We start from the raw sequence: 23,721 nt of genomic DNA on the forward strand, positions 1-23,721 counted from the left end.
GGTCCACATTTTCCTATCTGCCTTGAACTAAGTGATCTCCCTAAGGATCCTTCTAACTCTTAGCATTCTATGATTCTGTATTGATAGGATTATGGCAAGTCAACAGATTCATCCTCAGGGTTATGGTCTATATTATGATTTAAAAAGATAACTAATCTATAACACTGTCAAATCTGTGACTTCACCCTCTTTAGCACAACTACCAAACCTACTGACAAGGAACATTTTTAGAATAAAACAATAGATATGAGGGCCAAAAAGATGAACCTAGGTAATGTGTATATATATATATATATATATACATACACACACACATACACACACACACAAGAGTTTACCATATATATACATATACATACACACACACACAAGAGTTTACCTTAAGTAAAAGCAGAAAAGGTCTCTGCACTAAGATTCATAGATATTTAAGCCTCTATTTGACTTCCATACTAAACACTGCACAGAAAATATTAATTGTTGAAATTCAGCCCCCAAATCTTGATCTGAGTTCCAGTATCTTTGTCAAGAAAACTCCACATGGGATCACAAAGAGTCAGACCATGTCTAAAAACAACTGAACAACAGCAACTCACTCTAGCTCATACTTATATAGCTATAGATTTCTACAGTTACTCTATCTACTCAATTTTTCTTTAACCAAAAATACAGCTTAAAAATAAATTGGGCAGCTAAGTGGCTCAGTGGATAGAGCTACAACCCTGGAGTCAGGAGGAACCTGAGTTCAAATCCAGCCTCAGACAATAAATGCCTGGCTGTGTGACCTTGGGCAAGTCACTTAACCCCATTGCCTTAAGTAAATAAAATGCTAAGTAAATAAATAAATTGGAAATTCTCTTGCCAGGCTGTGTAGCTTTAATAATGTGATATATTAAAATGAATCCCATAAGATTAAAAGAATATTATGCACAGTTGAAAATGCAAAATTGCATAAATAAGAAGGCAAAAACATTCAGACAATTCACTTAAAAGTTTACACATACACAATGACACTAACCTTTTTTATATATATATATATATATATATATATATATATATATATTAGTTTTATTTTTTTTTTAGTTTTTTGCAAGTCAGTGGGGTTAAATGGCTTGGCCAAGGCCACACAGCTAGGTAATTATTAAGTGTCTGAGGCCAGTTTTGAACTCAGGTACTCCTGACTCCAGGGCTGGTGCTCTGTCCACTGCGTCACCTAGCTGCTCCTAACCTAATATTTTTATTAAGTTCATCTGGGAGTGCCCTTTCACTGATAAAGTAGTTAAATGGAATTTGTTAAATTTGTCGTTAACTTTAGACCCATTTTATTTCTTGAATTACATTAATTTTAATGTATATCTCAGATAGTTTGCCTATATCAATCTAGTCCATGGGGATTAACTTGAAATAATTATGACAAAATAAAATTTGTTACAGTGCTATAAATGCATTCCCTCTTAGAGAAATGGGAAGAGACAGGGAAAGGAAGGAAAAATCATTTATGTGGCATCTGCTTTGTGCCAGACCCTGTGTTAACCACTTCTTACAAAATTATTCATTTTTTTTAATCCTCTCTGAGGATTTTGTTTTGGTAACCTCAGTGCCTGGCACAGGGTAGACCTTTTACTAAATGCTTATTTGATAGATTGATGGCAAACTGGATAGTCAAAATTGCTGGTTTCTTATAGGACTTCTTTACATGCTTACCTGCATCCATATATACATATATTTTCTTTTTATTATTATTATTTTCTAATGTAAGTTCATGTTTAAATGTGATTGTATCTTCTTTCTAGAGCCTACCAATTGTGAATTGCCCCTGCTAACTCCATGTAGCAAGGCTGTTATGAGTCAAGCTTTAAAAGCCACTTTTAGTGGTTTCACAAAGGAACAGTGTCGTCTTGGTATTCCTAACAGTAAGTGCCTATTTTTAATAGTCAGTTTTCAGTGTGTAAAAAATAAAATTAAGTAGTCCATCTTAACCCAGCCACTATTGAATTAAATGACTTTGAGGTGAACTCATTTTAAAATAAGATGCTTAAGATGCTTTTCAAAGACTTGAAGATAGAGTTAGGCTAAAACAGTCATTGAATTGTTGGTAATGATGTTTAATTATCAGAATTTTCCCTAGTAGTATTTTAGTACAGCATACACTAAAATCTGCAATAGCTTGTTTGGCTTGTATGAAATTACCAGTGAGGAAATTTTAACATTTCATTTATAGTCTTCCCACTCCTGCAATAATAATATTTATCTAATATTTCAAGCTTTACAGAGTACTAAAAAAAAAATCCTTAAAACAAGGCCCATGAGATTTAAGCAGTATTATCCCCCCTTTTACAATTGAGATTTAAATCACTTGTCTTTATTCACACAGGTAGTAGGTGTTGAAACTGGATTTCAAGCATTACTTTAATTTCAGTGTCCTTTCTATGTTGTCTCCCACTGATCCTTTTTCCCTTCATTGTAGATCCTTGGCTCTGGACAGAGGAGCAGGTATGCCAGTGGCTTTTTTGGGCAACCAATGAATTCAGTCTGATGGATGTAAACTTTCAAAAATTTATTATGAATGGTCAAGTCTTATGCAATCTTGGCAAGGAACGATTTCTGGAACTAGCACCTGATTTTGTGGGTGACATTCTCTGGGAGCACCTAGAGCAGATGATTAAAGGTACCTAAACAATAACATATCTTAGCCCTCTTATAAATTCTTACTTCTGGAGACAAGTGAAGAGATGTACTGAATTTCAGTAAAAGATTCAGATAACTGGGGGTATTTTATTTTATTTTATTTGAAATAAATGGCCTTATTAGGAATTATGCCAAGAAAGTATCTAAAATGTCCCTACTAATTATTTACTTAGAGAAGTTAATGATGAAAAAAGAAGGCCTTAAATACATGGGAAACTTGGCAGCAGCATTTTTATAGTTTAAATGAACAGGAAACAAAGTAGATTCTAATTGATTGAGATATGAAGTAAATTGTGGCATTAAGTTATATAAGGGAAAATATGACTACAGAGGTTTATATGATGAATTGATGCAAGGTCTAATACAGAAAATAGCATATACAATGTCTCCATCAATGTAAATGGAAAACTAGCCAACAAAACCAGTGAAACTAAGTGCTATTAATATATAATGACTGACCTTGGCTCTAAAGAGATATGAGAAAGGACCTCTTTCCCTTCTTTTTTTGGTGGGATGAGACAGGGAGTATAGATAGTTGAATATAACAGATGATAGCAGTTGTTTCTGATGTATTAGTTTTGTTGAATTGTGTCTTCCCATACCCATTTTTATTTATGGCTCAGGAGAGGGCTAAAATCCTTAAGAAAGCTATCTACAATCAATACCTTCATTTCTTTCCTTCTCACTCTCTTCTAAACCCTTTGCAGTTTGGATTCTATCCTATTCATTCAATTGAAGTTACTCTCTTCAAAGTTATCTATCAGTTTTAATTGAACTTTCATATAACAACTATTATGTGCCAGGCACTATACTATGTGTTTTGCAAATATTGCTTCATCTAATCTTCACAACAACTGTGAGAATTAGGTTTTGTTATTATTTCCATTTTTACAGTTGAGGCCAACCAAGGTTAAGTTACTTGCCCAGGGTCACACAACCAGTAAGTGTCTAAGACCAGATTTCTTTTAATGAAATGTTATTTTTTATGAATTGCATGTAAAAACCATTTTAAACATGTGTTTTTTAAAATTTTGATTTCCAAATTCTCCCTCTTTTTTTCCATTCCACTGTTCCCATTCCTGTTTCTTAAATGCTAAATGATTTTGATAATTTCCACTACAGTTTGATATCTAGTACAACTAGATTACCTGCCTTCACATTTTCTTTTATTAATTCTCTTGATAGTCTTGACCTTTCAGATTAATTTTATTACTTTTGTTTTTATCTCTTTAAAATAATTATTTGGTAATTTGAATGGTATGACCCTGAATAAGTAGTAAATAAATTAATTTAATTAGTCATCATTTTCATTATATTGGCTCTTACTACACCTGAGTGATTAATATTTTTTGCAGTTGTTTTACAGCTTTTTTGATTTTACTTTATTTGTAGGAAAAGTGTTCATATGGTTTCTGAGTTTGTTTTGGCAGGTGGACTCCCAAGAATTTTATACTATCTGAAGTTATTTTAACTGAAATTTCTCTTTTCTGTCACTTTCTGCTAGACTTCATTGATAGTATATAGAAATGCTGATGATTCATGTTGGGTTATTTTACATCCTGAAACCTTGTCAAAGTTAATTATTTCAAGTCATTATTGATATAGCTAGTATTTTTAGTTTGATATTAAATGTTAATTTTTTTCCACTAACAGATTACTCTCAGTTCCACTGGATAGTTGATTCTTGGTTATAGATGATTCTTTGCCTTCAGGACCATATTCCAAGCCCTTTGATCCTTTACTATAGAAACTAAGCTACTAAAATGCCTTATCATCCTAACTATGGTTCCCCATTATTTGAATGGCTTCTTTCTGGCCACTTAAAGTATTTTTTTAACTTTTTATTGATTTTGTTTTATTTCTTTGTTTCATGTAGGCATTAGCTACCACTTAACCAAGTCTAAATTTTAAGGAGTTATTTTCTTCAGCTTTTTTTTTTTTTGTACTTGCATTTTTAAAGTCCTTTTTTGGAGCTCTTTCAGGAGTTTTTTTTGAACCCGACACCAATTCACATTGTCTTTTAGGCTTCAGTGTAGCTGTTTTTGATATTGTTGTTCTCTTCTGAATTTCAGTTTTGAGCTTCCCTGTTGCTCTGTTAACTTTTATATGGTCAGGTTCTTTTTTGTTGTTTGCTTATTTTCCAACCTATTTCTTGAAGTTTTAATTTTATGTTAAATTTTGAGCTCTGCCCCTGGGGGTGGAAAGAGTACTGACCTAAAACTTCAGGTTTTTCTTGCTGCTATTTTAGTATTAACTTGAACCTATACATTTGCAGTTCTTCCAAGGCAGTATGATCCAAAGAGAGGTGTGGTCACTGCTCTCCTACTCTGTTGTGCTCTGAGAGACCACAATCACTCTTTTCCAACATGGATCTATGACTGGTGTTTTCACTGCACCCATACACTCTGGTATACTAACACTCCTTGCCCTAGACAGTATGACCTATATGAGCAACAGAACCTTATACCTGGTGGCCACAAAGTATCCCATCTAATCTTCTGACTGCTTGTCCAACCCTCTTACCATCTATGGTCTAAGCTCCAGGAATGGCTGTTGCTGATTCAGTTGTCCCAAAGTCCTGTAGTGGCTTCCTGGGGTGGGACCTTGTGCTTGGGTAGGAGGTGGTGTGTCCCTTGGGTCCTTACTGCTTGTTTGGGCTGGGCATAGGACTTTGCTTCTGTTTTGCCTAGACTTTGCTCTACTCTCACCTCAATGAGACAGATTTTTTTCTGCCAATTTTCTAAGATATCTTGAGCTAGAAAATTGTTTCACCTCTTCCACTATACCTACCACCTTGCTGCCTCAGTGATCTCTTCTGATTTTCTTCCTACCTGCTCTTTATCAATTTCCTTGAGGGTGGCAACAGTTTTTTTTTTTATTTTGTATCTCTACATCCCTAAACACAATAAACATGTGATGAATGCTTGATGTTGGTGATAGTGATACAGCAGTACTGGTTTGTGCAAAGGAGTCAAACTGATAAGTAAATCTGGGTGTGTGTGTGTGTGTGTGTGTGTGTGTGTGTGTATGTATGTATACACACAAATATATAATAGATACACATATATATATATATATACAGAACTAGAAAGATACAATTTTTTTGATGAAAGAACTCATTTTAAGTCATGAAGCATTTATTAAGCATTTACTATGTGCTACTGTGCTAAAAAACTGAGGATACAAAGAAAAGGAAAGAAAGCTCAGAATGTAAGGGGAAAGAAATATTCAAAAAAGATTTTAAAATTCAAACTAGACAGGATAAATTGAAGAGAATACTAAAATTAAACAAGTCTGGGAAATGTTTCTTGACATGAGACCCGAAAGCAATGAAGAAATAAAGATGAGGAGGGAAAGTATTTCAGGCATGGAAGACTGGCAGTGAAAATACACGAACTCAGAAGATGAATACAATGAGTCTGTGTGAGAAACAGCAAGGAACCAGTGTCGTTGGATTGCGGCATATGTAGGAGGAGTAAGAGGACTGAAAAGGAAGAAAGGGACCAAGATTATTGAAGGTTTTTAAAAGGTTTTATATTTGATCTTGTTAGGTAGCTGGGAATCACTATAGTATATAGTGAATAGGAGAGTGGCAATGGCCAGACCTGTGTGCATTAGGAAGATCAGTTTGACAATTGTTGAAGGATGGGCTGGATTGGGAGAGATTTGAGGCTGGGAGACCAACCTTTATTGCTATTATAATGGTCTATGTAAGAGTCTGAGTGAAATGATGTTGTTAGCCTCCACCATTTTGGAAGCAGTAACATGTTTTTTTATAATTTTTATTTTTACTAATCACATTAATTTCCATTTTATCAATCTTTACAAGTATTCAGTTGAATGCATGGTTTCAAAATCTAAAAATATATACACACATATACACACACAGATAGACAGATCTTGGAAGATTTTGCTTTATTTTTAGATATGTCATAGTTTGGAAAACTGATTTTATAATTCCTTGTGCTAAAGTACATACCACTGAGTCATTTAATCCTAGAGCACTGAAACATTTTTGAACTACATATCAGAAGGGTTAGAGCAACATCACAAATATTAAGACAAATAAAGCGTAACATGTTGACTTAATTATTTTTCTCTTTTTACATATATAAGTAAATGAATTTATAAAACATAAATGTGCGTATATGTGTGTGTACACATGCATTGTAATGTCTTGCAGTATATGTTCTTAAATTTGAACTTTTGCATATTCTTGTTTTTTGGTTTTTTGTTTTTTTTTAGAGAATCAAGAAAAACCAGAAGATCTATACGCAGAAAATTCCCATCTGACTTCAGTGTCTCACTGGATCAATAGTAATTCATTAGGTTAGTCTAATTGCTTTTATGTTTAAGAATATCACTCTGTTATGTACCTTATGAGATCTTATCTAGACAATTACTTCAGATGGAAATGGAATTTAACAACCTCTTTAATCTTACACATTTAAAACCCAGTCAAAAAACAAGGAATTACCATATGCAGGCCCAGTTCAGAAAGTCTTCTTCACATATACTCTGAGCCTTGACATTTTTAAAAGCCCAAAATGAATTTAAAGTCTTGTCATTTTATAACCCTTTTCTCTAGATTAATAAAATCAAACTTTGTAGAAAAAATAAATTCTCCTGTTGGTCTGAACTTAGAATTATTTAATGCAAGACTTAAGAAAGTTATCTAGTCAATCCTCTTATTTTCAGTCAATCAAAAACCCAAGTTTTCTAAGACATACCATTGAGATGACAATCAACCATCCATCCCCCCCCAAAGAAATCTATATAAATGAATGTTTCATAGTCCCCTATGAGTTTTACTTGTATTTTGTAATTCTTAACAGTTAAGAAAGTCTTCATAATACTAATATAGTAATCATCCATTCCAGATCTAAAATTGCATGGCATTTGCACTGAACCCAGGTAAACTTACATCATTCTCCAGAAAAATTGTATGACTCTCAAAGGAGCAGAATATTACCCATCTAGAAGACATAACATTTAAGTTGTAGATCTGGGGAAAGCTAGTTAGTTCCACTCACCAAGTCTGCTTTGGATAAATAAATGGATTTTTTTAAAAGGTTGAGTAGATTGTGGCTTTCTAGGTTAATGAATGGAAAAGATTTAAGATGATATTTATTTGGGGTTTTTGAAAAGTTAAGATAAAGAGGGTATTACCATTTGCTGAATCAATACTATTCTATGATATGTTACAGGAGGTAGTATGGATCAACCACCATATGGAATGCAGACACAAAGTTGTACCAAAACAACCCTACTGGATAGTTTGTGTCAGTCCTCTACAGGATCTAATATTCTTAGTTCTGAGCAGGAGTTTCAGTTGTATTCCAAGTCCCGACTTGACCCAATAAGTGTGAACTACTGCTCAGTGAATCCAGACTTCCCAGGAAACAATTTGAATTTACTCGTCAATAATCCTGGTAAGATTGAAATGCCTTTTTTGTGTAAATATGTTTTGGTTTGGGATTTAGGAAAATCACTTAAGAAGACAAATGAGTCATAGGGATCATTTTTCTTAAGAAGCATTGTGGTCAGCCACTAAATTAGGAATCAAGCAAGCACTTGCTGATTTTCTACATTACTTTGTGCTCTCCCTATCATTTCCTATAGGTTATTTCTCACTACATATGTAAGTATTTTATGTGAGAGGTTCAATGTATATAATTCATAGAGCTAAAAAATATACCACTGAGTCATTAATCCTAGAACACCTTAAATATTTTTAAATTATACATCAGTAAGTTTAGAGCATCAGCTTAAATAGTAAATCAAATAAAGTGGGTACAGTAATTAATGAGATCGATCCATTGTTTCATAAGAATCAAAATATGTATTTTGGTTGTCTTTCAAAAGGTAAACCAGGAAAACATGATTCTGTTGAGAATGGAAAGGACAGTTTTGAAAGTTCTGATTCTCTGCTACAGTCGTGGAATAGTCAGTCATCTTTATTGGATGTGCAGCGTGTGCCTTCATTTGAAAGCTTTGAAGATGACTGCAACCAGTCCCTATGCCTGAATAAACCTACCATGTCTTTTAAGGATTACATTCAAGAAAGAAGTGACCCAGTAGAGCAAGGCAAACCAGTTATACCAGCTGCCATTCTTGCTGGCTTTACAGGCAAGTGTTGTAACCTCCTAGAGCTTGTAGGCTGAGACCTTATTTGTTTCCTCTTCTAATGCTCTGCATGGCTATATTTCCATATTTACAAAGGATGTTTCTACTCTAAGTACTTTATTATTTACATTCCATAGTTTGTATGTGACCAATCACATACCTGAATCCTAAAACTGAAAATACAGTAGTAATTTTAGAAAATAGAAGGCTTAAATGTGATGGATAAAAATTAAAAGAATATTTCATTTGGGTCAATTGAAAAGGAAAGATTTTACAGAGCACTTAGGTACAAGGAATTCTCACTGACTCACCCACTTAAGGAATTTCAAAGGAAACAAGCTGACTTAGGGAGGCAACAAAGCCAGTCTCAAATAATAGAGACCTTAGTGAACTTTCTTGGAATTAAAAAAATGATCTAAATTTATTTTAATATTCTCTTTCAGACTCCTCCTACTCTTTGTACCAATTTTAAAAACTACTTTGTTTTTGTATATCAAAATTTTTCTAATGCTTCTGCATTTCCTTACTTTTTTCCTCTTTATATGTTTGTTTTCTTCAAACATTGGTCATATATTAGGTAAGACACCCTAACTACCAATGGTTAATTAATATATTTTTCAATCCCTGTAGATTAAAATAGTAAATCTTAGTCACCAAACTAATCTTTCTTCTAAAAGTAGATAGAAGGAAAGAAACAACTAATTAATTAATTAATTACAAAACGATTTTTCAGAAGTACTGTTATAGGTAAAGTGCCCTTTCAACCTTTTATTATGGTTCTTAATATTTTAAGAAACAGATTGTTTAGTAGGCAACCACATTATTATTCTTTGGATAAAATGGATAAGTTTTAATATTAGGTAATAATTTTAAATCTTTTTTTTTTTCAGAATCAACTATCCCATGATTGATAATAAAAGCAGTTTGGAACTCAGTGGGCTAGAAAAGTATTTATTGTACCTTTACTGTTTTCCAACACTTGACTAATCAATGAGCTTATAAATAGAAGAGCAAGACAATTCTAGCTCTCAAGAACTCCTGTTTTAATTGGATTATATTGTAGTGTGTGTGTGTGTGTGTGTGTGTGTGTTACATGTGGGTATGTAAATTAGAAAATTCAACTGTAGTACAGATGGAAAAACCTAACTGGTTGAAGTGATAAAAGCAGAAGAGTTTTTAGGGAATCCAGAAGGCATAGAGGCAGAGTAGATGATAAAGTATCTTAAACTTGACTTGGATTACTCAGTTCATAGATTTGCAATTCAGGTTCTTCATCTTATCATCCCAGGCTTAGATAGAATTTATAAGCACCCCCTATCCAAAATCACTGACAGCAAAAACTAGTTTTGTCCATCATTTTATGGCAGTGGTTAGTAGCCTATGGTCTTTGAAGTTTTAAAAATGTTTTAATAACTGTACTTCAATATATTTCCTTTGTAGTCCTATGTATTTTAAGCATTTAAAATGTATACTTGAAAAAGGGTTCATGGCTAAAGGGGATTGAGGAAGTGTGCTAAGAAGCACTACTTTAGAGGATAAGAGATTAGTCACTGAGAAAGGGGAGGCTCCTTTCTCAAAACCAAGACTTAGATATAGCAAGGAAAGATAGAGTATGAGAGATAATTGTGGAGGGGAGAGGAAAACAAAAGAGTAGATAAGCAAATGTCTCTATACTAGAAATGGGGAAGTTTCTAGACCCAGCTGTATTTTTATGTACTTTATTCATTTTTTATAATTTCGAGTTCCCAATTATCTTCCTCTCTTTAGCCCTTCCCCAACCCATTGAAGAAGGGGAAAAAATGTCAATTTTATATATGTGAAATCATTTTAAAATTTCCATAATAGCCATGTTTGGGGGGGGTGCAAGAAAAAATAAAGAAAATGAAAGAAGTTGCTTCAATCTGCCTTCATCAGTTCTATGTGGAGGTAGAGAGCATTTTCATCATGAATTCTTTGGAATTGTCTTGGATCATTGTCTTGATTAGAGTAGCAAAGTCTACTGGCTTCCCAGCAGATCTTTGCCTTAAAAATAAAATCCTTATGTGCACTATTTTCATCCAAGAGAGCAGAGTATTCATTACAAACATATACTATAATTTGTTTAACCATTCCCCAATAGATGGTCATCTGCTCAATTTCCATTTCGTTACCACCACAGAAAGAGTTGCTATAACTATTTTTCTACATATAGATCCTTTTCCTTTGATCTCTTTGGAATACAGATCTCATAGTGGTTTTAATGAGTCAAAGGATATGCAGTTTTATAGCCCCTTGGACATAGTTCCAAATAGTTCTCTAGAATAGTTAGACCAGTACACAATTCGATCAACAATTCTGCCCAGCCATTTAAAAGATATAGTGATTTTACATTAGAATCCATTACAGCTATTTGTATTGAAACAGTGCACCTCTTGGTTTGTCTAATTCAGAATTTTACTGTCATGGAAAAATTTAAGCTTTGTTTTATTGAAGATTATATATATATATAAATCAAAAGTTTTGGAGTTACATCACTCACATCCTGCTATACTTGACTCTTTCCTTTATCTAGGACAGTTCAGAATTATGTCTATATATTTCTTCATAAAATTTCAATATAGCTCTTGACTACTTATTAAGCCCTGGTTCCTAATTTATTAAAGATTATTTAGTAAATTAGAAAAATCAGAACCTGGAGAAACCTCATAAACAGTTGCTAATAATTTTCTGTGTCAGAATCCGTAATTTCCTAGTATCAAATAAGTTTTAAATTTGCTGGATATAATTTTAACATCTTAATTAAAAATACAACATACTTATTTACCTTTAGCTGTGAAAATAATTATAGTGAACAAATGTGTTACCATCATTGTACTCGACTGATTTCTCCTTTCTTTTAAAAACACCAGCCTGCATTTAACTCAAGATACAAACTCTAATTTCTTCTCAAGAAGTTTCTTCTTCATCTTCATAAGCTAAAATAACTGACAGCTTAAAGCTGCCATTTCTATAGCATTCCATTTGACTCTTAAGTTATGGTAACATCTGAAAGTCTGGTGATATATGTTATATTAATATTTCCTTATTCTTTTTTTCTTTTCAGGAAGTGGACCTATTCAGCTGTGGCAGTTCCTTTTAGAATTATTAACAGATAAATCTTGTCAATCATTTATTAGTTGGACTGGAGATGGATGGGAGTTTAAACTTGCTGATCCAGATGAGGTATGTAGGCTTTTTACAGTATATTCAGTCATAGAGAAATTTTTGACCTTCTGACTGTTGATTTTGTCATTTCATTGAAATAAACAATCCAGCCAATTAAAAATAAAGATGGACTTTGTAAATATTTTCCTTATATGGAATTTCTACTCTTAAAAAAATTAGTATAAAAATATTTGTGGATGTGAAAAATGTTAAAGCTGTCCATCCCTGCCCCTAAAGCCTTTTCTTTAACTTAGCAGGCATTAAAGTGCCTGAAAGGTTCCATGCATCCATAAATGTTAGCTATACCCCCTTCTCCATTGCAGCTACATGGTAGCAAAGCTTAAATATATCTCTAGAGACAGGTCAAAGAGAAGATTCATTCTAAATTATCAGTAAGAAATTTTGAAGAATTCATTATCTTCCATCAACAGTGTCCTAATGATGTTCATTCCATAACACAAGAAATAAATTTGGAGACATTCTAGTTGTAAGCTTTCTAGTCTATTATAGGTTCTCCCCCCACACACACACCTCCCCTAAGAAGCATTTTCTAAACTAAAAAGAGCTTATTTAGCCCGGGGGGGGGGGGGCATGTAACAACAAATTGGAAAATGTACTGGAAAATACAGTTCCCTTGAATCTATGCATTCCTTTTCATATCCCTTTTCATAAAAAGGTGGCCCGACGATGGGGGAGGAGGAAAAACAAGCCCAAAATGAACTATGAGAAACTGAGCCGGGGTCTCCGCTATTATTACGACAAGAACATCATTCACAAGACATCTGGCAAACGTTACGTGTACCGCTTTGTGTGTGACCTCCAGAATCTTCTTGGGTACACAGCAGAAGAACTTCACACCATGCTGGGAGTACAGCCAGACACAGAAGACTGAGCATTGTGTGGGTCTGTACCTCAGGTGGCCATGGCCATGCTCCACATAGACTGTGAATGGGATGCCACTGTGGACGACCCATACTGCCCAATTACTCCAGGAAGTGCTGCAAAATAAGAACCTTAAAAAGGAGATATTTTGTAAGCTCTGGATAAATATAAAAGGAAGCAGTGGGCTTGTTTCATCAGAAACCATGGTTCTGAAACAGTCATCTCATCGAGAAACATGGAAGTCAGCACAGCTCCTTGCTTCAAAAACCCAGTGACAAAATGTTATTTATATTTCTCTTTAACTCATGAAAGATAGGGTGAGAATACTCTGCTCTCTTGGATGAAAGCAGTGCACATAAGGATTTTTTTAAGGCAAAGATCTGCTGGGAAGCCACAAGCACTTTGGTTTTACCTTGTAGAACCAGGTGTAGCAATTGCAAAAGCATTTCCTTCAACAGAGGAAGGGGAAAAAATTACACCATTTCAGATGATAGTATTTGTATGCTATTGTAATCTTTGGCTCTTCCCAAAAACCTCTTCAGTGCTATTTAACAGAAATTATATATTGTAATTTAAACTAATTATTAAGTGTGCTTGAAATAGGAACCAGAAAGGACACTTGTTTAATCTTTAATTTTAATAGTACCTACAATATTAGAAAAATATTTAATCTGCCAAGGGCAGGCAGAGGAAATTTGTGAAATGTGTATTAAGCATACATAATATATTCCTACATGGGAAAAGATATGGAAGGTTATTATTTGCCATGGCTGTTATCTGGCAAATATTTAGTATATTTGGGCATTTTTACAAAAAAATTATTATATGGGGCATAACTGACCTTTTTGTGGTTTCTATTCTAATGTTGAAGTTACTAGCTAAGAAGCAGTACTTTTCCTGGTAAATGCTATGTTTTCCACTTCTGTGCATGTATTTCAATAAGTTTATATTCAAGACTTATTTTTTGGTTTAGTTATATTTATCCCATCCTCCTTGTCTCTCAAACGTCCTCTCCTGTGTGGTTCCCTGTCCCCAATTGATGTTTAATTAAAATAGGAACTCTATTTTTGGAAATATGTAACTCCTTTTCAGAGATCAGGAGGGATTTATGTAGCAGCTATTTTTGCTGCAAAAAAAATCACTGGAAACTATAATTTGTAAGAAAGTTTTATTTTTATCTTAGCTTCATGTAAAGTTAAATGTATTATATTATACAGAGCAAGAAGTTCCTGAAAATCAAATCTTTATTAAAACCTCTTGAACATAAAGTGAAATATGGCATGTCAAATTTTTGTTCCTCCTTAAAATAATCTCCTTCACCATCAAATGTATTTTTGCTCAATGTCCATAGTTTCTAGTGCTTATGAAGATCTGAAAAGTGTCCAAAATAAAATCAGTTGTTAAGGAGAGAATAGAGAATATTGGCAGTGGCTGAAATAAAAGTTTGTCTTTTGATCATAGATGGAGACTTCAGTATTGGCTTCAAAAAAAGCAATTTATGGCAGTATTAAAGTCCTGTTTTAATAGAAGTTACCTAATCAGTCTAATCATCTATGTCAGATTATTGAACAGCATCATGTAATAGAAGGTGGAAAGAGGAAAAGGGAATATCAATTAGAAGTCATATTAGAACAGCACAAATAGTTTTAGATTGAGGGATTTAAGAAAGCTGGAAGTGAATGTAGATCAGATAAATTGTTGCTACATTTTATCATGACCTTCACTTTAAAATGTTTATAACTAATAAAATAATGTTAGGAGCAAACAAATATGATAAAATGTATTCTATTATAGTTCATAATGGTTAACCTCATAGTAAAGCATCAAACTGAACTGACTTGCCCATTAACAAAGTCCAACTCAAAGTACTTCATTTCTGGTTCACTGCCAAAAATAATTGGCTATATGTAACAAGGTCAAGTGAAGGAAATCTGTTGAAATTCTTGGAGATAAGCATTCTACTTCACAATGGGACAGCACTTGTAATACATTTGATAAATTTGTAATCCTTTCTTCCCCAATAAATGCATGCTAGAAACACTGGGTATTGCAAGATTTAGCAATGTGAAGATCCTTTGCCAGTTCTTAAGTATTACAACAGCATTGTTTTTTATTTTAATAATAGTCACCATTTACATTAAATAAGGGAAGAAAAGAGCTGCTGCAAACATGGGTCATTGTCCATTGCTACTACTCTTTAGTAATAATACTCTGCTAACCTTTGAGTAGGTGATAGAAAAAAAAAACACTACTAGGAATCTTGGGACCTGGGTCTTTATCCTAGCATGCTCTATGACCTCACCTAAAAATCATTATGCCTCCCTGGGCCTCACCTTCCTTATCTAACAAATGAGAGTGATTTTAAAAAAGTTTCTTATCTCTAACATTCTATGAGTACATAAATATTCCCATATACTCCTTTTTTAGAAAAATCATTGAAGATAAACAATAAAAATGTCAAAATAATTACAAAGAGCTAATATTTCTCCTTAAATCTCTTCATAAAAGGTACATAGAATCTTTTTTTTGTGTTTTGAGGTGTTTTTTTTTTTTTTGGTTTTTGCAAGGCAAATGGTGTTAAGTGGCTTGCCCAAGGCTACACAGCTAGGTAATTATTAAATGTCTGAGACCGGATTTGAACCCAGGTACTCCTGACTCCAGGGCTGGTGCTTTATCCACTGTACCACCTAGCTGCCCCCAGAGAAAACTTATTGAGGAGCTGGAATTTTGTTAATATGTAGAAAGGATTTTGGCAGGTGGAGAAACCAGAAGAGGTATATTTACATAAATGTAAATTTACATAAATGTAAATATAGATTAAAAAAAGGATAACATCTTCCACCCTTCTTTGCAGATAATCACCTGACTGAGGGACATTCATAACGTCAGACTCATTTCATGCATTGATTAGTTTTATAGAACTACTTGAAAAATTTTCTTTTTAAATCTTTGACTGAATATATGGAGGTGGGAGGAAATAAGGAAGTAGGAAGAATTATATTTAACAAATAATATAAAAAGGTCATTTTTCAACTAGATAGGTCTACAAATAGATATGTATACTTATGTATCTATATATGTACACATGTACATGCATGTACAGGTTATGACTTAGGGGAAAATGAGCAGAGTTGTCTCAGTATGAAGTACGTACATAGGACTAGCAGTATAGGTAAAGAGGCTAGAAAGATAGGTTGGAGCCTTCTTGTGGCAGGCCTTTAATGTCAGATTAAGAAGTTTAGATTTTATAAGTAGTGAATCAATATCACTAGCATTCTTACAGTGCTTTTAAGTTTACAAATGCTTTACAAGTATCTCATGTGTTCCTCATATTAATCCCAGTAGGTAGGTGATATCATCCCCATTTTATACTTAAGGAAATAGGTAGACCAAGGTTCAGCAACATGCACAGGATCACACAGTTATTAAGTGTCCGAAGTTAGATTTGAGCTAAGGTCTTCTTGACTCTAGGTTCAACACGGATCCAATATCGTATCCACTATACCACCTAGCTACTAGTCATTGAACATTTCTGAGAAGGGGACTGCAAGACAAGGTCATATATTAATAACATACTCATGTGGTACTTCAAAGTTTGCAAATGGCTTTTCATCCATTATCTCATTTGAATCTTAATACCAGTTCTGTGAGGTTCATCTGGCCCTATTTTTTTTTAATGGGAAAACATGATGAGAAGTAAGGTGTCTTAACAGGTTGGATTTGAACACAATTTTTCTTGTTTCTGAATCTATCCATTTTACCATATTGTTTTCATTCAAAAGGAATCAGTTCTCAGTTCAAATATATTTTGAAATTTTTCATTCACAAACTTGGAGGTGAGTGAAGCACACTGACAGCTTCCTATACAGTCTCCATTGGAATAAAATAATAATATTTATACATATATATATTATTTTTTAGAATCTAATCAAAATGTGCTGCTTCCAATAGTTTCTAGAACAGTGGTTACTCCCCAGTATTCTAAGATGTCTTCCCTTTTCAGCTATTTTGGAGATAAAATTTCTCATCATTAAAGGTAGAGAGGATGAATCAGTGCTTAAAGTAGTTTGTTCTTATCACCATGCATCCCATATGTCATCTTTATCTACTCAGCTGATAGGAGCCTCTAAGCAGGACTTGAAAGGTACAATAAAGGGATTCTTACAACCTGATCAGTACTGTACTAAAGATGATACAGCACATATTGAATTGATAAGTCAACTAGGATTGAGTGAAGTGGGGGGGGGAAGCAAATGTCTCTTCTCTCAAAAGGATGTTGTGTGACAATAACAAAAGTCACCTAGTTTTGGGTGGTGCCAGATTAAAAGCTGTGGAAGGTCCTGGATAGGTAGGGTTGACTTGAAGTCAATATAATGACTTTACATAGTTTCTATTTTTTTGCTTTTTTTTATTTTTTGGTTTTTGCAAGGTAATGGGGTTAAGTGACTTGCCCAAGCTAGGCAATTTTTAAGCATCTGAGGTAGAATTTGAACTCAGATCCTCCTGATTCCAGGACTGGTGCTCTATCCCCTCTGCCCCCACATAGTTTCTAGAAAAGCCTGCTAGCTTCTCCCTCAGCAAAACAAACCATAACAGGGTCATTGTGTAAAGTAAACCAAAGAAACTTCTTTAAAATGGTGAGAGATGGAACTGGACAAAAACCATGCTGTCCAGAAAAGTAGTAGTACTTGGAAATGATTGGCTACATTAACTACATCAAGGAAGGCAATTCTACCTTCTGTTAAAATTTCAGAGAACATGGTCACATTCAGACTTATTGACATTGTGAAGTATGTAGTTTTGGTGCTACCAAAACAGGTTTCAGGATCAAGCACTGGGAAAAGAGGACAGGGATAAAGAAGAGATAATAGTATTATGATTCTTCATTTGTACATCTATCCTACATAGGTAGGCACAAGGTGAAGATTATGTAGAATGCCTTGCTATTTTGGATAATGCACCACAAGTGGCTGTCACTTTATAGAAATTTCTTAAGAAATATTTAAGAAAAATATCACTACAGGTTTTCGAAAGACTGAGAAATGTACCACCCATTTGTGGGCTACATTAAGAATAAGCCTGGAGTATGCTAAGGAATTATAAACATCTTGTCTCTGGTATATTCTGAATCAGAGAATACTTTTGGAATAACTTTGCAATGATTTGAGCTTGTTCCAGTATATTTAAGATACTAGCTATTAACAAACTGAGACCTTATACTTCCATACTTGATCTATGCATGCAGCCCATTAAAAAATAAACAGCAGAAAAATAGAGATAAGTACTTACAGTGGAAATCATTAAAGTCCTGCTGCTTCTGTCTCAGAAAAGGCCTATTATAATATTTGACTTTAGTGATTGTGCAGTATTGGAAGAATGGAAGGATTAGTTTAGAGTGGCATATGGGATATGCCTGAAGAGAAAGCCACAGGATCCAGTTGTATTATTTTTTACTCCTGACTGTTCTTGGAATGATCTAGGAAGATGTTCTTTATCTGTAATGGATAATATCAGAAAACATCTCAATGGCATTATCATGGAGAATTTTCCATGTGTGTCACCTAAAACAGTGTTACATTTGTCCAAAAATTGAATTTCTATTTTAATCAATGATGGGCAAGGACCACATGGAAAAGAACATAACTGGTACTTTATGGATGACATAAACTAAAAATCAGGTTTTTTTATATATAAACTTGATAAAAATCAAAATACAAAAATATCTAGGAATTATTTAGTGCTTTAGATTTTGCAAAGCATGGTATATCACTTGAACTTCACAGCAACCATGTAGGTGCTCTAATTATCAACAGATGAAAAATAGACCAAGAAAAGTTAAATGACTTGCCACTTGGTGAGTGTCTAGGACAGAGTTTAAACTTTGGTCTTCCCAACTAGGGTCTAATGCTCTATCTACTACACTACCTGGATGTCTATTCTGGAAAAAATAAAAAGTAAGTGATCAAGCAAATTGATCTGGAAGACAGGGGTTAAGAGATCATTTAAGAATAATTGGACTTTTGAAAAACCATGATAGTTTTTAGAATCCTGAGCATTTCAAGATGTTACAAATGAAGATCATCCAGATTGCTTAGAATCAGAGGGCAAAATGAAGATATTTACAAAGAAACACTTAATCACTGCCTGAAAGATAATCTAAAAGCAAAAGTCTAAGAAATGTCATTGCCAAAATCCAGAGCTATCAAATCAAAGAAAAAATATTATAAGAATTCATTAAGAAGTTCAAATGCCAAGATCCTATTGTCAGAATCACACAAATCTTGGCAGTTTTTAGCATGAGAGATGCTTTTGGAATACAATATTTTGAAAGGCAAAGAAGACAGACAATAAAAAATAACTTACTCTGAAAAGCAGTCATCCTACAGGGAACCAAAAAAACCCCCTTCAAATAGAGAACTTTCAAGCATTTCTGATGAAAAGACCAAAGCCAAATAAGAATTTTGAAATACAAGCAGAAATGTCCAGAGAAACCTAGAGAAGTAAGCTTATTTGAGTTATTTGGCAGGAGTTATATGATGATGTAGTGTTAACATTATAATGGGGCCAGCAATGGTGGGCAGGGGAGGTTGAAAAAATAAGTGTCCCTTCAGAATCTCCATGTCTTCAAAGAGTATTGAAGGGGTTAAATAAGAAAGAGCACCTTGGAAGGGTAAGTATTCTGTACTGATGGTTTGAAAAGAGAAAAGAAAACAAAGGATAAAAGAAATAAACTAGTTTTAGAAAGGAGGAAAAATGGAATAGAACTTTCCATTTCTCATAAATGGAAAACACAAATGTGGTAGAAAGGATGAGAGAAGAAGAATTAAATTAATCTAATTCATCAGGAAAGGGAAAAAAAGATTAAACATAGCATATGCAAAATTTGGTATAGAAATATATCAAACTCAACGGAGGAGAAGAGAAAGCATGGGCAGAGAGAGGAACATGGTTAGGAGGGAAAATAATGCCTTAGAATAAATGAAAACCAAATAAACTTCCTGATAGGATAGAAAATGAAGTGAAAGAAAGAAAATGAAAAGATGTTTTTAATGCAGTAGTCAAAAATTTTTAATCTTACATCACTATTAGCACATTCTCCTAATATATGATGGTACCTAAGCTACTTCTCCATGATATTTGGACCCTCTGAGGGGTCCAAACTCTGTCCTGGGGAAGAAATAAGGAAATCTAAGGGTAGTCAGCCAGAACTCTGTCCAGTAGCAATCCATTCTTATCAGCAAATCTTCCTGGAGAATAGATCCCAGAAATAACAGGACTAAATAGTCCTTCATCTTCCCAGGATGGCACTGGTTTGTCATAAACATATATATATATATATATATATATATATATATATATATATATATATATAGATAGATATATAGATATATAGATATATAGATATATAGATATATAGATATATAGATATATAGATATATATATATGTAAGTAAGTTAAATGTATAAGAATATAACTATGGGGTATCAGTAGAAGATGTCTTCCTCTGAGATAAAAAAAAGTGTTATTTTGCCATTTGGGAATAGGACAAAGAGCATTTTGGTAAGGTGGATATTCTGACTGGCACTAGGAGACCATTTGAGCAGTACTGATGCTTTATTCTTAGGAAAACTTTCATTTGTGCCCAGAAAAAGATGGCATTAACATTCCAAAATCCAAATTACTATCCACCAACTTATACTACTCTTGTGACTCTAACCGGGTTGTTTTATATATGATACTTCAGAGACATGTCCTAGAAATAACTTTAAATAATGGAAAACATTGGCAAAATCCTTTCATTGGTCCTGACTTCAAATGGGAAATTATTTGGTTGTCCAGGCCAGTGCTCTCCAGACCCTAGAACACTTGACCAGATGCATGGTCACCATTGAGGAATTAGTATAGATTGAAATAAAGAGTATGTACAGGGAAGACTATACTTCTGGTATGTTGTCTGCCATGCTCTTCTCAGGGCTATTTTCCACATTTGATGTCTACCTGATTCACCCAAATCTCTTCTGTGTCTCCAAGAGGCTACATCATGTGCAGAGACCATACCCTGGCTAACTATTTTGGCAGATAAGCTAAACCAAGTTGAGGGTAACCAAGGCATCTCAAATCTTTCAGTGAATTAGGAGAGTGTTTACCCCAAGCATGTGAAAACTTCCTGGAATGGGGAGATAAGAACAATTTTTTCAATGGTTTTGTAGACCACTGAAGCAGGTATTATAGAATGCTTAAAGCTTGGTTCAACATTGAAGATATAAAGGCCATCCACTGCTTCCTGAGTCATCAACAATTATCTTGACTTGTTTTGCCAGTGGATTCTGATGACTCTGGGAAATACAATGTATAAACTTTTTGCAATTCTTTCTCACTTAAACCCAATTAATGTGCGAATCAAAAGACATTACCCATACCATTTTATCATTTTAACTTAACTCAAAGTTCTATGATGACAGGAATGTGACAAAGTTTTTTTCTGACCATCATTTAAGTAACTTCCAAAGACTTCACTCAACCTAGTCTATATGGACAGATTTCCAAAAACAAGAGCCTGCCATAAGGATTTAAGATTGTTAGACAGTATAGTTTAGATCTTCCAATACTTTAGTGGATTCTGGGCCTTAATTGAAATAGGCAACTTAAGAGTGAATAGATAATTGGGAACTGTTAAGATACACAGGTAAGGAATGTGGGTTCTCCAAAACCGAAAGTCTCTAATAACTTCCTGGGCTTCCTTCTTCAATTTTGGGAAAGCAAATATTCTAGGCTGTACCTGTACATATTCTAGATTATGCCTTTACTTATTTTTAAACTGTTCCTGAAATACTCTGGGTTTTCCTACCCACTGAATTCTCCCAAACTTGACTAAAGTGTCTAATTTAGTTAACTCTGTAAAATTATATTCTCAAAAAGATTACCCACCCTATAGAAATCAGTTGTGGAGAGTTGTTCAGCATTGACTCACCCTTGTCAGAAGGCATTGCTCCAGGGACTTAATCAGTTTTCAATTTGTACTTCTCCTGAACCCCCCCCACCCCAGTCATCTGTACTTGCTGTCTCAAGGTATCCCCCTTCTTCTGAGAGCAGAGATAGAATAAACTTGGAGTTTTCTATCAGAAACTCCAAAAGTTCTGGTTCTAGTTACAGAATGCAAATCATTCAACTGCTAATAATTGCCTTTTGTCAGATCTTTTGGTCTTTTTTCAATCCTCATCTTTTTTAAAATCTCTTTGCAATCTTTGATACTATAAAGCATCCTCTTCATCTTGATTATGAGAGGAAGAATCAATGGAATTTTTAGGAGAGATAAAAATATTTCTTGATATTCTCTTCTTCCTAAGTTTTCATATTACTGCTCTCTCTTGCTCTCTCTCTCTCTCTCTCTCTCTTATTTTTTAAGATTTTTTTCAAGGTAATGGGGTTAAGTGGCTTGCCCAAGGCCACATGGCTAGGTAATTATTAAGTGTCTGAGGTAGGATTTGAACCCAGGTACTCCTGACTCCAAGGCCAATGCACTATCCACTGAGCCACCTAGCTGCCCATTACTGCTCTCTCTCTCTTGATACTCCTTCCTATCTGACCCCTCTATTCTTTGCTGGATGTTCATCCCAGTCACATGTACTATGGGGGGGTGTCCTAATATGGCTCTGCTGTAGGATTTCTTTTCTTTTCCCTCTATTTAATTTTATTTGGTGATCTGTAAGAGACTGTTGAAGGTTGTAAACTTTTAATGCCTGTTGTCCACAAGCACCAGGACATTGTTTGACTTGTAATTAAAGAATGCCTTGGGATGGGGAGTGAACAAGGATATTTAAGCAATTGCTTGGGGTTGAATAAATGGAGAACTTTTCATCTTTGCCTCCCCACCTCTTTTTTTTTTTTTTTTTTTTTTTTTAGGATTTTGCAAGGCAAATGGGGGTTAAGTGGCTTGCCCAAGGCCACACAGCTAGGTAATTATTAAGTGTCTGAGCCCAGATTTGAACCCAGGTACTCCTGACTCCAGGGCCGGTGCTTCATCCACTGCACCACCTAGCCGCCCCTGCCTCCCACCTCTTAAATGTTCCTCTGAGTAAAGAATAAACTAGCCAATAGGAACACAACACATGGCATCCAAACAGGGACACGAAGGCAAGGAAAAAACACTAAAAACTATCTGATAAAAGCGCTATCTGATCAGAGTCCAGCATAAGGACCAAGCAAAATTCCAAACATCCCAGAGCAAAAGACTTCGGAGATGTAACAAGTTAATTGTTACCATGGGGCAGATATTAAGGGTATTTGAAAGGAAGTTGGAACAAGGAGGTGGGGAGGAAGTCAAAGGTAAAGGGAAAGTATATTCGCCTCCATGACCGGAGGCAGAAGAAATAAAAAGTATTATCAAGAAAAGCCTAGGATCAGTCCTACAGCGCCCAATGAAGAAACTTTAGCATTACAAAAGGCCATCGAAAGAGCAAAAGAGAAGGGAGAAAGTTTGGGGGATTTAGGAGCTGAGTTTCAGTTATATCCTATTATCAAGGATCCAGATCCTTTTAATCCAGGAAACCTTAGGAGAAGACATAAGCCAGTAGATATAAAAGGAATCAGAGATTTAAAGAATGGAGTGGGGGGAATATGGGCCAAGATCACCATTTGTTCAGCTACAACTGGATACTCTTACCTACTCCATATTAACACCCAGTTATTGGAAGCAGATAGGGCATGTTTGTCACCCAGAAAATCTGTCTTTTGGATGACAGTGTTTATAGAACAAAGTAGACAGATGGCTTTGAGGTATGCACAAGGTCCCAATGCCACAACATATTATGAATAATTAAGTGGCACAGGTCAATTTCTTTTTTT

General features: G+C 34.4%; 1 protein-coding gene across 1 annotated transcript in view; it reads left to right on the forward strand.

The window, feature by feature from the left end:
- ETS2 (ETS proto-oncogene 2, transcription factor) overlaps positions 1-16,601 on the forward strand; it is a 30,588-nt gene extending 13,987 nt beyond the window's left edge. The window contains exons 3-9 of the mRNA XM_074214006.1: positions 1,791-1,910; positions 2,465-2,665; positions 6,931-7,014; positions 7,893-8,117; positions 8,551-8,818; positions 11,898-12,012; positions 12,671-16,601. Of these exons, the coding sequence (XP_074070107.1) occupies positions 1,791-1,910; positions 2,465-2,665; positions 6,931-7,014; positions 7,893-8,117; positions 8,551-8,818; positions 11,898-12,012; positions 12,671-12,886 (1,229 nt within the window). The 3' untranslated portion in view covers positions 12,887-16,601. The remainder of the gene's footprint in view (positions 1-1,790; positions 1,911-2,464; positions 2,666-6,930; positions 7,015-7,892; positions 8,118-8,550; positions 8,819-11,897; positions 12,013-12,670) is intronic.
- The last annotated feature ends 7,120 nt before the right edge of the window (positions 16,602-23,721 follow it).

The sequence above is a fragment of the Macrotis lagotis genome, chromosome 1 (genome assembly GCF_037893015.1).
Source record: "Macrotis lagotis isolate mMagLag1 chromosome 1, bilby.v1.9.chrom.fasta, whole genome shotgun sequence".
Taxonomy (NCBI): Eukaryota; Metazoa; Chordata; class Mammalia; order Peramelemorphia; family Peramelidae; genus Macrotis; species Macrotis lagotis.